General features: G+C 43.4%; 1 protein-coding gene across 5 annotated transcripts; it reads right to left on the bottom strand.

Annotated features, from left to right (window-relative positions):
• Positions 1-250: 250 nt before the first annotated feature.
• LOC311102268 (E3 ubiquitin-protein ligase rififylin-like) lies at positions 251-15,744 on the bottom strand. 5 transcript variants are annotated; one of them, XM_084143548.1, is made up of 7 exons: positions 15,523-15,723; positions 12,177-12,397; positions 11,069-11,479; positions 10,755-10,841; positions 5,644-5,854; positions 3,452-3,475; positions 251-3,252 (listed from the first exon to the last, which is right to left on the bottom strand). In XM_084143548.1, the coding sequence occupies exons 2-7, from the start codon at positions 12,351-12,353 to the stop codon at positions 3,071-3,073; spliced, it is 1,092 nt and encodes a 363-aa protein (XP_083999674.1). In that variant the 5' UTR covers positions 12,354-12,397; positions 15,523-15,723; the 3' UTR covers positions 251-3,070. The 5 variants fall into 5 exon arrangements, with proteins under 5 accessions (XP_083999674.1, XP_083999675.1, XP_083999677.1 ...); XM_084143549.1 differs by having other exon boundaries at positions 15,621-15,720; XM_084143551.1 differs by having other exon boundaries at positions 12,177-12,362; positions 15,621-15,684.
• Positions 15,745-17,531: the final 1,787 nt, after the last annotated feature.

Here is a 17,531-nt window from a genome sequence, read left to right on the forward strand (position 1 = left end):
CCAAATACAGGTGTGCCAAGCTTGTAGCATCATACCCAAGAAGACTCGAGGCTGTAATCGCTGCCAAAAGGTGCTTCAACAAAGTACTGAATACAGGGTCTGAATACTTATGTAAATGTGATATTTCCGTTTTTCTAAAACCTGTTTTTGCTTTGCATTATGGGGGTAGTGTGTGTCAATTGATATATATATATATATATATATATATATATATATATATATATATATATATATATATATGCGTTTTAAATCCATTTTAGAATAAGGCTGTAACGTAACAAAATGTGGAAAAAGTCAAGGGTTCTGAATACTTTCCTAATGCACTGAACAAAAACATAAACGCAACATATAAAGTGTTGGTCCCATGTTTCATGAGCTGATATAAAATATCCCAGAAATGTTCCATAGGCACAAAAAGCTTATTTCTCTCAAATTTTCTGCACAAATTTGTTTACATCCCAGTTAGTGAGCATTGTAGCCTTTGTCAAGATAATCCATCCACCTGACAGGTGTGGCATATCAAGAAGCTGATTAAACAGCACGATCATTACACAGGTGCACCTTGTGCTGGGGACAATAAAAGGGCACTCTAAAACGTGCAGTTTTGTCACACAACACACTGCCACAGATGTCTCAAGTTTTGAGGGAGCATGCAATTGTCATGATGGCTACAGGATTGTCCATCAGAGCTGTTGCCAAAGAATTCAATGCTTATTTCTCTACCATAAGCCACCTCCGTCATTTTAGAGAATTTGGCAGTACGTCCAACCGGCCTCACAACCGCAGACCACGTGTAACCACGCCAGCCCAGGACCTCCACATCCGGCTTCCTCACCTGCAGGATTGTCTGAGGGGAGGGGGGGCAGGGCGCTGAAGAGTATTTTGGTCTGTAATAAAGCCCTTTTGTGGGGAAAAACTCATTCTGATTGGCTGGGTCTGGCTCCCCATTGGGTGGGTCTATGCCCTCCCAGGCCCACCAATGGCTGCACCCCTGCCCAGTCATATGAAATCCATTGATTTGGGAGTCATTTATTTATTTAAATTGACTGATTTCCTTATATGAACTGTAACTCCGCAAAATCGTTGAAATTATTGCATGTTGCGTTTATATTTTGGTTCTATATATCTACTCATTCAAGGGTTTCTTTTATTTTTACTATTTTCTACATTGTAGAATAATAGTGAAGACATCAAAACAATGAAATAACACATATGGAATCATGTTGTAACCAAAAAATAGTTAAACAAATCAAAATATATTTTAGACTTTAGATTCTTCAAAGTAGCCACCCTTGATGACAGCTTTGCACACTCTTGGCATTCTATCAACCAGCTTCATGAGGAATGCTTTTCCAACAGTCAGAGTTCCCACATATGCTGAGCACTTGTTGGCTGCTTTTCCTTCACGCTGCGGTCCAACTCATCCCAAACCATCTCAATTGGGTTGAGGTCGGGTGATGCAGCACTCCATCACTCTCCTTCTTGGTCAAATAGCCCTTACACAGCCTGGAGGTGTGTTTTGGGTCATTGTCCTGTTGAAAAACAAATGATAGTCCCACTAAGCACAAACCAGATGGGATGGAGTATCGTTGCAGAATGCTGTGGTATCCATGCTGGTTAAGTGTGCCTTGAATTCTAAATAAATCACAGACAGTGTCACCAGCAAAGCACCCCCACACAATCACACCTCCTCGTCCATGCTTCACGGTGGGAACCACACATGGAGATAATCCGTTCACCTACTCTGCGTTTCACAAAGACACGGCGGTTGGAACCAAAAATCTCCAATTTGGACTCATCAGACCAAAGGACAGATTTCCACCAGTCTAATGTCCATTGCTCGTGTTTCTTGGCCCAAGCAGGTCTCTTATTATTGGTGTCCTTTAGTAGTGGTTTCTTTGCAACAATTCAACCATGAAGACCTGATTCACGCAGTCTCCTCTGAATAGTTGTGTAGAGATGTGTCTGTTACTTGAACTCTGTGAAGCATTTATTTGGACTGCAATCTGAGGTGCAGTTAACTCTAATGAACTTATCCTCTGCAGCAGAGGTAACTCTGGGTCTTCCATTCCTGTGGCGGTCCTCATGAGAGCCAGTTTCATCATAGCGCTTGATGGTTTTAGCAACTGCACTTGAAGAAACTTTCAAAGTTATTGACATTTTCCAGATTGACTTACCTTCATGTCTTAAAGTAATGATGGACTGTTGTTTCTCTTTGCTTATTTGAGCTGTTCTTGCCATAATATGTACTTGGTCATTTAATAAATAGGGTTATCTTCTGTATACCACCCCTACCTTGTCACAACACAACTGATTGGCTCAAACGCATTAAGAAGGAAAGAAATTCCACAAATGAACTTTTAACAAGGCACACCTGTTAACTGAAATGCATTCCAGGTGACTACCTCATGAAGCTGGTTGAGAGAATGTCAAGTGTGTGCAAAGCCGTCATCAAGGCAAAGGGTGGCTACTTTGAAGAATCTCAAAAAATAAAGAAAAACCCAGGAATGAGTAGGTGTGTCCAAACTTTCGACTGGTACTTATATATATATATATATATATATATGATCCCTTACTGTATTTACTAGTAGTAGGTCTCCAAAGGAAAAATATAAATATATGTAATTAGGCACTCTTATTCTAATAATAAGACATAATATCCTTGTACAGTCATTGGGTTTGTGTGGTTTATTGGTTTAACAAAGGGATAATGGGGTTCACCTCCCCTGGTCATCCCTCCAGCAGGGGGAACCAGTACTCGGGGTCTCCAGGACCATCAGAGCAGTGGAGATCTGGAGGGAGAGGAGGTTGGACTAGTTCCCTCAAACTCAACTCTGGACCTAGAAGCCAGTTCCACTGCTTTTTTTTTCTTCATTTTCCCCCTCTAATCACAGACTGATCTAAACCTTGGACACCAGGTAGGTGCAATTATGTATCAGGTACAACAGAAAACCAGAAGGCTCCGGTATAGTATATGGGTGGTAAAGGCCACATGTAGCAAGTCCCTTGTTTAATTACTGGAGGTGTGTGTTTGGAGGGGGGGGGGGGGGGGGTTCCCAAGGCATGGGTCTCAGGATCTAAAGATGTGAACGGCGCGCACCACATACTGCCTGCAGATGGGGCACTCGTTCATCCGCTTGCCACACTTGGTGCAGGTGACCATGTGGCCGCACTCCAGCAGGACACAGTCAATAGGAGAGTCCATGCAGATCTTACACAGGTTCTCCTCCTGGCCAGGTGTACCACTGGGGTCTGGGAGAAAGAAACAACCACTTATTTATTAAAATCGGAGAGTTATAATACCTATAGTTCATAATTGATTGTTCAAGGCACTTTCACCATTGTTGCGCTATCACCATTGTCATGCCAAACAGATGAGATCAGTCTTTAAGAGTTTAAACTTTCATCTTGGGGAGCTTTGCATGAAGCACAGGGGGGGGAAGAAACTCACCTGTGCCGTCATTTGTATTTGAAACTGGAGGAAACGGGGAAGAAAAAAAGAAAAGAAAAAACTTAATTGAATGATGCAATTCATTTTCAAAGATGTAATAATAAAACAAGCAAGAAATTAAAAAGTTAAGAAATTCCTTGTTGTTTTACAAGATTGAAACCTCAGTAATAGTAAAACACTTTCTTTGAGAGGTATTTAAATTTGCTGCACGTGCCAAGCCTCGATATCAGACAAACAAATGCACATGCCATATCATTAGATGCCTTTCCATAATTTGTGAAGTTTTGCAAACTACAAACATATTGTGGTGCAGGTTGGGATAGCACGTCGTCATTGAGCCTGCAGTGTTGCTGCCTCGGTTGAAGTGGGTATCGGAGGTTCTAATAATTATATACAGTGCATTCGGAAAGTATTCAGACCCCTTCACTTTTTCCACGTTACAGCCTTATTCTAAAATGGATTAAATTGTCCCCCCCCCCCCCCCCCCCCCCTCATCAATTTACACACAATATCCCATAATGATTAAGCAAAAACAGGTTTTTAGAAATGTTTGCAAATGTATATAAATAAAAAATATCACATTTACATAAGTATTCAGACCCTTTACTCAGTACATTGTTGAAGCACCTTTGGCAACGATTACAGCCTCGTGTCTTCTTGGGTATGACGCTACAAGCTTAGCACACCTGTATTTGAGGAGTTTCTCCCATTCTTCTCTGCAGATCCTCTCAAGCTCTGTCAGGTTGTATGGGGAGCGTCACTGCACAGCTATTTTGAGGTCTCTCCAGAGATGTTCGATTGGGTTCAAGTCCGGGCTCTGGCTGGGCCACTCAAGGACATTCAGAGACTTGTCCTGAAGCCACTCCTGCGTTGTCTTGGCTGTGTGCTTAGGGTCGTTGTCCTGTTGGAAGGTGAACCTGCTCCGTTCATCTTTCCCTCGATCCTGACTAGTCTCCCAGTCCATGCCGCTGGAAAACATCCCCACAGCATGATGCTGCCACCACCATGCTTCACCATAGGGATGGTGCCAGGTTTCCTCCATACGTGACGCTTGGCATTCAGGCCAAAGAGTTCAATCTTGGTTTCATTACACCAGAAAATCTTGTTTCTCATGGTCTGAGAGTCCTTTAGGTGCCTTTTGGCAAACTCCCAGCTGGCTGTCATGTGCCTTTTACTGAGGAGTGGCTTCCGTCTGGCCACTCCACCATAAGGGCCTGATTGGTAGAGTGCTGCAGAGATGGTTGTCCTTCTGGAAGGTTCCCCCATCTCCACAGAGGAACTCTGGAGCGCTGTCAGTGCACCCATCGGGTTTTTGGCCAGCTCTTGGAAGAACCTTGGTGGTTCCAAACTTCTTTCATTTAAGAATGATGGAGGCCACTGTGTTCTTGGGGACCTTCAATGCTGCAGACATTTTTTGGTACCCGTCCCCAGATGTGTGCCTCGACACAATCCTGTCTCTGAGCTCTACGAACAATTCCTTCGACCTCATGGTTTGGTTTTTGCTCTGACATGCACTGTCAACTGTGGGACCTTATATAGGCAGGTGTGTACCTTTCCAAATCATGTCCAATCAATAACATTTACCACAGGTGGACTCCAATCAAGTTGTAGAAACATCTCAAGGATGATCAATGGAAACAGGATGCACTTGAGCTCAATTTCTAGTCTCATAGCAAAGGGTCTGAATACTTATGTAAACAAGGTATTTCTGTTTTTTAACTCTAAAAACCTGTTTTTGCTTTGTCATTATGTAGATTGATGAGGATTTTTTATTTATTTAATCAATTAAGGCTGTAACGTAACAAAATGTGGAAAAAGTCAAGGGGTCTGAATGATTTCCGAATGCACTGTATATTAGCCCTACAGTAACCTAGCTAAGAGAGAAAGCGAAAACACTGAGCTTCTGTAATAGAAGTCCAAATAGGATGTCTCATATTACACTCCTCTACATTTGAGTAATTCAGCAGATACGCTTATCCAAAACAACGTACTATCTGTGGTGTATTTATTAGTGCACACCGTAGTATTTGCAACAGAATATTTTTTTCAACAAAAAGGAGTTACTTATTGGACAAATTCAGGTATGTCCCTCCCAGTTTCATCCTGTTTGATTCCTTTTAGTTCCTAGTAAACACACCCCAATTCAACTATGATGCCGGTAGGGAAAAAACCCATATATCCCAATCATTTACCCAGATTCTGGAGCTCCTTCTGGTCGTGGTAGAGACGGGTGACCCTCTCCATTAGCTCCCACTTCTCGCAGCAGCCCTTGTAGTTGACAAAGTTACGGGCCAGGATCTCCTTGAGCTGCCGGACGCTGAGGGCATCGATGTCCTCCGCCGTGGCCAGGTCTGACAGCGACGCCCTGCGGCCTGGCGCCAGAACCTCCTCTGTGTCTGAGGACTGAGCAACAACAAATCAGAGTTGCGTTCAATAGGGACCAATGTTGTGGAACGTTCAGATACATTGTGTTAAGGGCCTGTAAAACGGACATGCATTGATCTGTAACTAACACGTGCATCTAAGAGTAAGGTATCAAGTCAGCTCGATTTGTGACATTTTTAACAGCTATGTTCAGTACGTTGCACCCTCCTGAACGCGCCCCAGTACTTGATGATTGGTGTAATATAGAACATGTAGTGAAAAAGGTTACAGGTTCATTAGAATGGAATGACACAAATGGTAGGCTATTCCTGATTTTCTAAGGTCAGACGGAAATCGTGAACAATCACATCACATTGACAGCCATCATGTTTGAATGTCAGAATGATCGATTAAGAGGGACCCATACACTAACTGTGAACAGGGCCCATATTCATAGAGATTTTCAGAGTAGTACTGATCTAGGATCAGTTTAGCCTTTTTAGATTATTAATAATAACAACATAGATCAGCACTACTGCTCTAAGACGCTTTATGAATACGGGCCTAGAACCTACACCACAAGATTTATTATGGTTCTTTGAGATCTCTAGGTCGACAACTTGCGTGTCATCGTGTGACAACACCAACTATCTTGTTTAGCTATCCCAACCCAAACTGTATTAAGAGGAACAGTGTCAGTCACATGGGTCTTTCACAGCCACAGTGCGGGAAATGGCAACACGCCACATTACATGCCAAAGCTGATATCCATCAGTGGGGATACGAATAGATTAATGCTTGGCTACGCTACAAGGGGAACATCCTGACAGACGGGTGAATAATGGGACACACCATGCAGACATGGGCAGCCAGCCATCGAACAACAAAAAACACTGCTCTACAATGGGACTGTCTGAGCACAATGGCACTGGATGGTCTAAAACAGTCACTAGCCTTATGTCCTACAGTGAGTAAACTAAATATATAGGCCTAGCGATAGGGTTCTCTAAACTCACCATATCATGTCAAGAAGAGACACCCTTTCAATTTATTTTTTATTTTTTTTAAAGTCTGAAATTACACTTGTCCTTCAGCCAATGTGTCCAGTGAAAACGCAGACCATATCTTGACCCCATATTGAACCCTTACTCTATCACAGCCGTATCTTAACACTTTCAATCATCCTATAGCCTAATGGCATGTGCCAAAGATTAATACATTAAAACATGTAGTGTAATACATGTTGGCTAAAATGTACATACTCAATACGGTAACGTCTTAAAATTACATTTGAAATTAAAATGATAAATTAAAAGGTAAAATTGTTTCGAAACCCCTTACATTATCCCTCGTCTATCTCCACCTCGTATTTGACCAAAACCTAACCAACCCCCGGCCTTCTGACACCCTTTCAAAACCCCATCACCGCCAACATGACAGGCGAGAATGATAGATTAACTATGAATAGATGGCAGACTGGCACAGAAACCAAGAACAATAAACATATACGACACTCCTCTTTCTGATATTTACAATGATCCAACCAACAGTTCTAAATCCAAAGTTTCCACCATTAACCAGAGAGGTTGTGCGGATTTGCAAACAAATAATACAACGGTCAACTTCCTTAATTTAGTTAATATTTAACATAGTAAGTCATAGTAAATCTGTCATATTGACCTTTACCTTTTCTGAGAATGCTAGCCTTTAATAACTTCCTGCCAAAGCAGGTTCTGGTCATCACAGTTAAAAGCTTAGAGGAGGAAACCCATCTTGCATCAATGGAGTTCAAATCTGGTAAATGTCATAGGCCTCTATTTCACAGAACGTTTGCTCTCATTCTGTATAGGGCGCACATAGTAAAAACTAAAATCTATCTAGTAACCTAAGCAGGTTCTGAGACCCATCTGAGATCAGGGCCTATATTCATGAAGCGTCTCAGAGTATGAGCCAAGAACTGTGAAATACTTTTCTAGATAAAGGGACCTTGAAAAGCCTTTTAGCAGCATTAGTGCAGCCTCACTTTGATTTTTGGTTGTGTGCACTACCTGGTACAGTAGTTCCTCAAGAACAAGCTACAGACAGCTCGGAATAAAATGGTAAGGGTCATTCTGAATCTTAGCCCTCAGGCTCATGTTGGACCTTCTCAGCTCTGTGAACTACAGTGGCTAATGTTGATAAAAGGGTTATTCAGCTGAAGTTGGAATTGGCCCATACAATCATGTAGGGTACTGTTCCCCAGTATCTAGTATCACGAGAGGCAGGGGCACAGACTTGGGGCGGCAGGTAGCTTAGTGGTTAAGAGCGTTGTGCCAGTAACCGAAAGGTCGCTGGTTCTAATCCCCGAAGCCGACTAGGTGAAAAATCTGTCGATGTGCCCTTGAGCAAGGCACTTAACCCTAATTGCTCCTGTAAGTCGCTCTGGATAAGAGCGTCTGCTAAATGACAAAAAAATAAAAAAATAAAAATGTAGAGTCGAGAGCTGTACTGGTCAAAACACATTTTTATATACGTCAGTGGTAGAGTGGAACAAACTCCCGTCTGAGATAAAAACTGTTTCTGCCAGTCTTAGGTTCAAACACTCCTGCAAGGCATGGTTAATGTTGAGATAGCCTCCTAGCCAAGAGTTAACCACACTGCGTTAGTGGATGATTATTAGATGTGTATATTTTATATTTTGTATACCTTTAAATATTTGGACACATTGAATGAATCTATGGCAGTGCCCATGTAACTTGTTTTTTAACTACAGCCCTTGCCTTCAAATAGAGGACATTTACATTACATTTTAGTCATTTAGCAGACACTCTTATCCAGAGTGACTTACAGTTAGTGAGTGCATAAATTTTTTCATACTGGCCCCCCGTGGGAATCGAACCCACAACCCTGGCGTTGCAAGCGCCATGCTCTACCAACTGAGCTAGACATGACCTAAACTGAGCTACACAGGACCACAAAGGAAACAAGTCTTTAGACTGTGTTTATAATCCTCAGAAATGTTGGTATATGTATCTGTTGCCTGGTGTAACATTTTGATGTATTTTAAAATCAAATAAAATCAAGTGCTGATCTAAAAATCAGCTATTGTTTTGTCTTTTAGACTAATGAATCAGGGGGGAGCTCATCCTAGATCAGCACTCCTTTTTTATTTTTTTATTTTATTTAACCAGGTAAGTCAGTTGAGAACAAGTTCTCATTTACAACTGCGACCTGGCCAAGATAAAGCAAAGCAGTGCAATAAAAACAACACAGAGTTACATATGGCATAAACAAAACGTACAGTCAATAACATAATAGAAAATCTATATACAGTGTATGCAAATGTAGTAAGTTATGGAGGTAAGGCAATAAATAGGCCATAGTGCAAAATAATTACAATTTAGTATTAACACTGGAGTGATAGATGTGCAGAAGATGATGTGCAAATAGAGATACTGGGGTGCAAATGAGCAAAATAAATAACAATGTAAATAACAATATGGGGATGAGGTAGTTGGATGGGCTAATTTCAGAATGGCTATGTACAGGTGCAGTGATCAGTAAGCTGCTCTGACAGCTGATGCTTAAAGTTAGTGAGGGAGGTAAGAGTCTCCAGCTTCAGAGATTTTTGCAGTTCGTTCCAGTCATTTGCAGCAGAGAACTGGAAGGAATGGCGGCCAAAGGAGGTGTTGGCTTTGGGGATGACCAGTGAGATATACCTGCTGGAGCGTATACTACGGGTGGGTGTTGCTATGGTGACAAATGATCTAAGATAAGGCGGGGATTTGCCTAGAAGTGATTTAAAGATGACCTGGAGCAAGTGGGTTTGGCGACGAATATGTAGTGAGGGCCAGCCAACAAGAGCGTACAGGTCACAATGGTGGGTAGTATATGGGGCTTGGTGACAAAACGGATGGCACTGTGATAGACTACATCCAATTTGTTGAGTAGAGTGTTGGAGGCTATTTTGTAAATGACATCGCCGAAGTCAAGGATCAGTAGGATAGTCAGTTTTACGAGGGCATGTTTGGCAGCATGAGTGAAGGAGGCTTTGTTGCGAAATAGGAAGCCGATTCTAGATTTAACTTTGGATTGGAGATGCTTAATGTGAGTCTGGAAGGAGAGTTTACGGTCTAACCAGACACCCAGGTATTTGTAGTGGTCCACATATTCTAAGTCAGACCCGCCGTGAGTCGTGATTCTAGTCGGGCAGGCGGGTGCAAGCAGTGTTCAATTGAAGAGCATGCATTTAGTTTTACTAGCGTTTAAGAGCAGTTGGAGGCCACGGAAGGAGTGTTGTATGGCATTGAAGCTCGTTTGGAGGTTTGTTAACACAGGCCAGATGTATACAAAATGGTGTTGTCTGCGTAGAGGTGGATCTGAGAGTCACCAGCAGCAAGAGCGACATCATTGATATACACAGAGAATAGAGTCGGCCCGAGAATTGAACCCTGTGGCACCCCCATAGAGACTGCCAGAGGTCCAGACAACAGGCCCTCCGATTTGACACATTGAACTCTGAGAAGTAGTTGGTGAACCAGGCGAGGCAGTCATTTGAGAAACCAAGGCTATTTAGTCTGCCAATAAGAATGTGGTGATTGACAGAGTCAAAAGCCTTGGCCAGGTCGATGAAGACGGCTGCACAGTACTGTCTTTTATCGATCGCGGTTATTATATTGTTTAGGACCTTGAGCGTGGCTGAGGTGCACCCATGACCAGCTCGGAAACCAGATTGCATAGCGGAGAAGGTACGGTGGGATTCAAAATGGTCGGTGATCTGTTTGTTACTCTGAGATGCTTTATGAATACAGGCCCAGAGCTAAGGAGAGGAAGCCCATCGCTGCTATAGTAGTACCATGGCTAGGGCCAAGAGTTTTTCTTCACCACGTGACACAACCAGGGAAAAACTCCTGGCCCTAACAATGGCGATGCTTTCAAGATCAGGGTCAGGCTGTAGTACCTGTAGCTCTGTCTCTCCCTGCAGCACTGCATCTCCCTCAGTGTCCAGTGGCTCCTCAGGACCCGAGGGCACCAACACAGACGGGGTCTACGAGCAAAAACCCACCACACACCCAAAACACTATATTAGCGAGCTAGAGTTAGCCATGTTCTAACTGGAAGGGCCACACAGAAAGTTGGTAATCTATTCTCAAGCTATTGTTAATGCTACGTAACGCAAAAAGTGAGGCGATGGACAAAATGGTAAATGAATGGTTGACAGATAAACAGGGGTAAGGGGTTAGTCGTGTGTGGTATGGTGGGTTCGGGCCTCACCTGACTGTCCTCCTGAGTGGGTGGCGGCTGTGAAGGGACATGGTCTGTGGAGGTGGATGTGGAGTCGGGGTGTGTGGGGGTGGTGGTGGGTGCTGGAGGAGGAGTTGTCTCATGCTGGGTCGCGGTGGGGGTCTGTGTTTGGGTCAGAGGGTTTATGATTGGGTCAGAGGGTGACGGTGTCTGCTGTCCCAGGACCAGCTCCACCAGTTCCTCTTTCTCACGGCACATCTGCGTTGAGACCTCGTGCAGGTGGAGGTAGTCGCGCAGGTCCTTCACCTTGAGCTTCATCAGCTCGGTTCGCTCAAAAAGCGTGCCGTGGAACCGCTGGCAGGTATGGCAAAGGCGCGGCCGGGGCTCAAGCTGGGCCGAACACCTACCGCAGTAGTTCTTCTTGCAGTCCACGCAGACATGCTGCGGAGAGAGAGAGGAGACCGACACACAATGACTATCAATCATGTGTCTGCTAGCTGATTTTCCTCCTTGGCCGTTACAATTCCCAACTGAAACTTATTCAGAAATAACAATTTCACAAAACAGTAAATGATGGGGCCAAAAGAGTTCCTTTTAAAACTTGTCCCAGACTTTGCGCCAACTCTAGCTGCAACTTGACACTGACAACATAATCTTGCACTGAGGCCGGTTCAGGTACAGAAAAGTACATAACCATTGCATTGGTTTCACCCTTTTCATGCCTCCACTAGATAATGGATGTATTGAAGGGTGTGGATAAAAGCTAAGAGCTGACTGGATACTCAGAGTCTAGCCTTGAGGACTGGCGTATTGCTGGTTCTCTTTTCTCGGCAAGCTAGCCGTTCCAGTAGACTTCCGGTCATTGCACTAACACTAGTTAGCATGGTCTCACGAAACTACCTCTAACTTCATTTATACTGGACACAGAGACATACAAATTGTATCAATGAGTTCACCCGACACTGGGTAAGTAGAAATTGCCAGAATCTCGCAATATCCCTTTAATCAATGTTGATCAATTTCTAATTGGCCAGGTCTGAATCAACCACTGATTAGAGAGGAAGGATGAAAAACCTGAAGAGCAACAGATCTCAAAGCCCGGATTTGGGAAAGGGTGGGCTGAGAGGATTTTAGGTACCTTTCTGGCTAGGGTGACGAAGCGGCTTCCGCAGGCTTTGCACGTGTGTTCCGGGAGTGGGGGCGACGGGTAGCTGTTGTAGCCTGAGTTAGTATAGGCCTGGTGACGCGTGCTGCTGTTGCTCTCCTCCACCATGGCAGTGTCCAGACAGAACCAGTTACAGCAGGACGTCCACATGCTCCACACCTGGAAACACACCGGCTCTTAGATGGGCTCCCCACCTGGGGACACACACAGACACACACACACACACACACACACGTGTTAATATGGATCGAGTAGGTTAGTGAAGACAGACCACAGAGTTAAGAGTTTGGGGGAGAAACAGAAAAGAGAGTAAGGAGTGTGGACAGGGGTTGAATGGGTAAGACCATGAACAGAGTGAGTAGTGAGTGACTAAAGAGGCAGGGCAAACTTGAGAGCAATTTGAAGGGCATGAGTAAAGCCTGGGGTGATGTAGTGGAGAAAGAGCTGTAGGAGAGGTTGAAGAGGTAGGCTAGGCAATAAGAAAAACAACTGTAGTGCTGATGTTACAGTGCAGTGGCATTATGTTCGGACGTGCAACGTCGTATACGGCTCGATCAATGACACTGGGATTGCAATTTAAATGAGAGATGTGAAGTGAATGGCGGTTGCCTCAAACGTTTGTCAGTAAGGAGAGCAGGTAGCTGGCTTTTGGCTAACAGAAGTAGGGCTCCCATCATTAATTCAGAGCTTGTTTGCAGTCAGAGCTGCAGGAGCACAGGCTGGTGGGGTGGTATGCGAATTGGAGTGGGTACAGGGGGTCTGGGATAATGGTGTTGATGTGAGCCATGACCAGCCTTTCAAAGCATTTCACTGCTACAGATGAGTGCTACGGGGCGATAGTCATTTAGACAGGTTACCTTGGCGTTCAGTAGGAATGCTGATCTGGGATCAGGTCCACCTGGCCATGCAATATTTAAGCAATAAGGCCAGAGGCAGTGTGGTATATGGCCACACGTGTCTGGATACAGCCATTAGCCGTGGTATATTGGCCATACACTCACTAACTGTAAGTCGCTCTGGATAAGAGCGTCTGCTAAATGACTAAAATGTAAATGTAAAATACCACAAACCCCAGGAGGTGCCTTATAAATTGGTTAGCAACATAATTAGAACAGTAAAAATAAAAAAAATGTGTCATATATCACTGCGTTCAGCAAATCAGCATTTATGGCGCGAACCACCCGGTTTATAATATTCATTATGATCTAAAAGGTCAAACGGATCCTAGATCAGCACTCTTACTCTGAAACGCTTTATGAATACATACAGGCCCAGGTCTTACTTACTTAAGGTGAGGTCTACGAACTAGCTTTAGGCTATCTCTCTCATGAATTGACGATAGGATTGATCCGTTTTCAATCCAGTAAGAAGACGAAAATTCTATTCAATTCAGGAGTTGCACAATCTCATAGAAATAGTAAACATGTCATCATCCACTGCAGGGCCAATTCTCAGTCACTTGTTTATGCTCTGGGTCCCCTGTGGAGCTCAATAATAGCTAGGCTACACACAAACACATTGCCATAGAGACCAAAACAAGACAGACCTAACAGCACCTACCAAACAGCAAGGCAGATCCACATCAACAGCTGCTGCTAAGGAAATGCCTGCCACCAGACTGCATCAAGTGGAGAACATCTGAGTGAAAAGTGACTGGGTGCCTCAAGCATCCAGGGGCCAACTGCAAAGGTTTCACACCTGAATGCAGTGCAGAGTTAAGGACGCATAGTTGTACAATGAAGGAATCCCTTGTAAAACTAACGTTAGTCTGACTATGTCCATGCAATGTTTCATTTTTTGATTGATAATAATACATAGTGAAAGACAGCTGTCTCCCCCACATTATTCTAAAGTAGTAGCCTACAGGCTAGTAGGCCTATTCTGCCCGGATATAGGCTAGCTTACCCTATCAATGGTAAGCAACAGTTGGATGGAAAATCAAACTCAAAATACAAACATCACACCCAGTTTACATAAGATGTAGACTGGCTTTAGTGGCGTAGGTCAGAGTAGCCCAAGATGTACTCTGAAGGAGCCGTTATTTTCAGAGCTAGACTGGCTCTGGCAGCCAAAACAGCCAAGTACTCCATCTAAACGTGAGTCGATTATCAATTGCGATACGGTTCTAGAAACATAAAGCCCTTTACTTTCAGATCACAAAATAATTTCACAAATGCAAAATAGATACTCACTGTACACCACAGGAGGTTGGTGGCACCTTAATTGGGGAGAACGGGCTCGTTGTAATGGCTGGAGCAAAATCAGTGAATTGGTATAAAATACATCAAACATGGTTTCCATGTGTTTTTTTTGCCATTCCAGCCATTATTATGAGCCGTCCTCCCCTCAGCAGCCTCCACTGCTGTACACTGTTTAACTGGCTTTATCACAGTTGCAGCCGAGAGTATTTTTCAGTGACTACACGTTTCTGACATTCTAATAATTAGTACAGGTGATCCCTCTGTCTTCCGTAAACACACGCTGTAACATGGATATATGGCCGTGTGGGAACACTAACCATATAAAAAGTGTATAAATTTAACGTTTTTGGAAAATTCTTTCTCGCTGATATGAAAGATCCTTATGCTTCCAAAACCGTACGGCAAGCGAAGCGTGTTAATGTTCAGACCGAGCGTCGGGACTCTTCACAAAACTCCACGTACTTAAGACGCATTCGTCCAATGAATATGACTTGTGTAATGTAATGCAACTGAGAGGCCAGGGTAGACTACTCAAAACCCCACACAGCAAGTTTGTCTCAATAGTCACTGTTTACACTACAATATGCTTTACGTATACCGTTTTTAACAGACCTAGTTAGTTAGGTTTAGTGGACACTTTCATTAAACTTTTGTAACAGCAATAGTTACATGGTCGCAAAGTCCAAAACAACAGACATAATACGGTCCAAAATCAAAACCAATATCGCCACCCATATACACTGTTTGTAGTTAACGTTAGCCACCACACTCAGAAAGAGCCACAGAACCAAAACATGGTGAGGGACGTCCCCGTACTGATAGACACGCCGTCATCTTCCCAAAGAAATGTTTAGTAAGACCGGAAAGAAAGCAGTAACTTTAGATTCGAAATCAATGTAGCTAACTATTCTCTTAATACGTTTTTCCATTAATCTGCTGTTGTCAGTCACTTGGTTTCCTACTAGCAGACCACAAAAAGTTAGTTTACTACCTTGCGTTACCAATACATTTGAGCTGTTCAGATACTAGCGAACGCAGACCATCTGCCCATAATAGAATAGCTGGCTAGCTAGCTGCTGCTGCTAACTTTATCGAGTTGAAATTATCGAAATAGCTACCTCGACACGAAGCCCGGGGTCGTGAGATGCGTGCCAGCTGGCAAGTAGCTCGCTAGCTGTGGAGCTAACGTTGTTAGCTAATGTTCTCCAATACTCACAAAATGACAAGGAATAAATCGAAGTTAGCTAGCTGAAGTGAAACAGGAAGAAAGTGCTTCTAGCCAGTGACATTCCCCGGGCCAGTTTCTATCGCCCCAGAGAGTTGCTGATGCGCGTGCACGTACATTTCGAATCATCGCCAGTTGAAAAGGTTGAATGCAGACACGCACGAAAGTTCTCATACATTTTGCATTTATTTTATTTCCAGGGAAGTAGTGTCCTCTGGACATTTTACATTTAGCAGACGCTCTTATCCAGAGCGACTTACAGTTAGTCAGTGCATACATTTTTCAAACTGCCCCCCCGTGGGAATCGAACACACAACCCTGGCGTTGCAAGCGCCATGCTCTACCAACTGAGCTACAGGAGGCCAGGACGACGGGAATAATTAATAAAGAGTCCCCAACAACTTCAAGTTATTACACGCTATCAATTACATTGCAAATCAACATCAAAACTTGTAAACCCATTGGTTTATCCAGAATGTATCTGCCACTATTTGATTGTAGCAGTAAAACAGTACTATTTCCAGGGAAGTAGTGTCCTCTGGTGGACACTAATAAGACGACGGGAATAATTAATAAAGAGTCCCCAACAACTTCAAGTTATTACATGCTATCAATCACATTGCAAATCAACATCAAAACTTGTAAACCCATTGGTTTATCCAGAATGTATCTGCCACTATTTGATTGTAACAGTAAAACATAGTACTGCAAAGGATGGTCCTCTGTAGCTCAATTGGTAGAGCATGGCGCTTGTAACGCCAGGGTAGTGGGTTTGATCCCCGGGACCACCCATATATAAAAATGTATGCACGCATGACTGTAAGTCGCTTTGGATAAAAGCGTCTGCTAAATGGCAAATTATGATTATCACGGGTATTCACCATCATACAGTGCCTTTGTTTTGATTTTTTGTACTTCTGCGGATCAGAAGGAACGTGTGTTGCGGCTCTCCCGATTTGAAAAGTTTGACGTGTCGTGTGTGTCTCTTACGAACAGGGCACCCCTCAAGGAGGTAATATCTGGCGTCTCGTGGGAAGTCGATGTTAAAGAGATGAAAAATATTCCTGGAGTGATTGATGCACGTTGGATGAATCGAGTGGTGAATGATGAAAACATGAAGAGTTTATCTGTTATTTCGTTTTTTTGATATGGAGTCTCTCCCTACTCAAGTGCAGTTGGGGTATATAAACTACAAAGTCAGAGCATTTATCCCAAGACCAATGCACCAATGCAGTGTGATCACTGTAAAGCTTTTGGTCATGTGTCAAGGGTTTGCAGAAGGGAGAAACCGAGATGTCCAAGTTGTGGAAAATGTCATTTAATGTGTTATAAAAGTGATGAAAAAGTGAAATGTTGCAATTGTGGTGGGAACCATGAAGCCACGTCTTTTGAATGCCTGACAAGGGTGAAAGAAAATGAGGTGCCCAAAGTTAGGGTTGTACAGAGCATTTCCTATGCACCAGCGGTTAAAAGGGTTGAGGGTTTGAATGGTGCTCCTGAAGAGTCCATGGTGGTGGATAGGCCTTCAATGCAAGCTGCAGGGGTTGCCTTTCCCCAAGATGATCCTGACATTTTGAAGGTTAAAAAGGTAGACTTTGTGGCCTTCATCACAATTGTGATTAACGGCACTGCCAAGGTGGAGAAATGATCTAGGAAGATAGAAATCATTGTGGTTGTGGCGGAACGGTTCCTGGGGCTGAAAGATTTCTCTGCAAAAGAGTTACATGGAATATTGTCAAAAGTCGTACCACCATCTCAGGCCCTAGAGACTGAGAAGGGAGATATGGAGATTTAAAAGAAATAAGAAATGGGAGTTTTGTTTTGTCAATGTACTATCTTATTTGGGTGGATTTAGTTAGTTTCCCTATTATGTATGGATTTTCTTTTGTTACATGGAATATT

The sequence above is a fragment of the Coregonus lavaretus genome (genome assembly GCF_964263955.1).
Source record: "Coregonus lavaretus genome assembly, chromosome: 26".
Taxonomy (NCBI): domain Eukaryota; kingdom Metazoa; phylum Chordata; class Actinopteri; order Salmoniformes; family Salmonidae; genus Coregonus; species Coregonus lavaretus.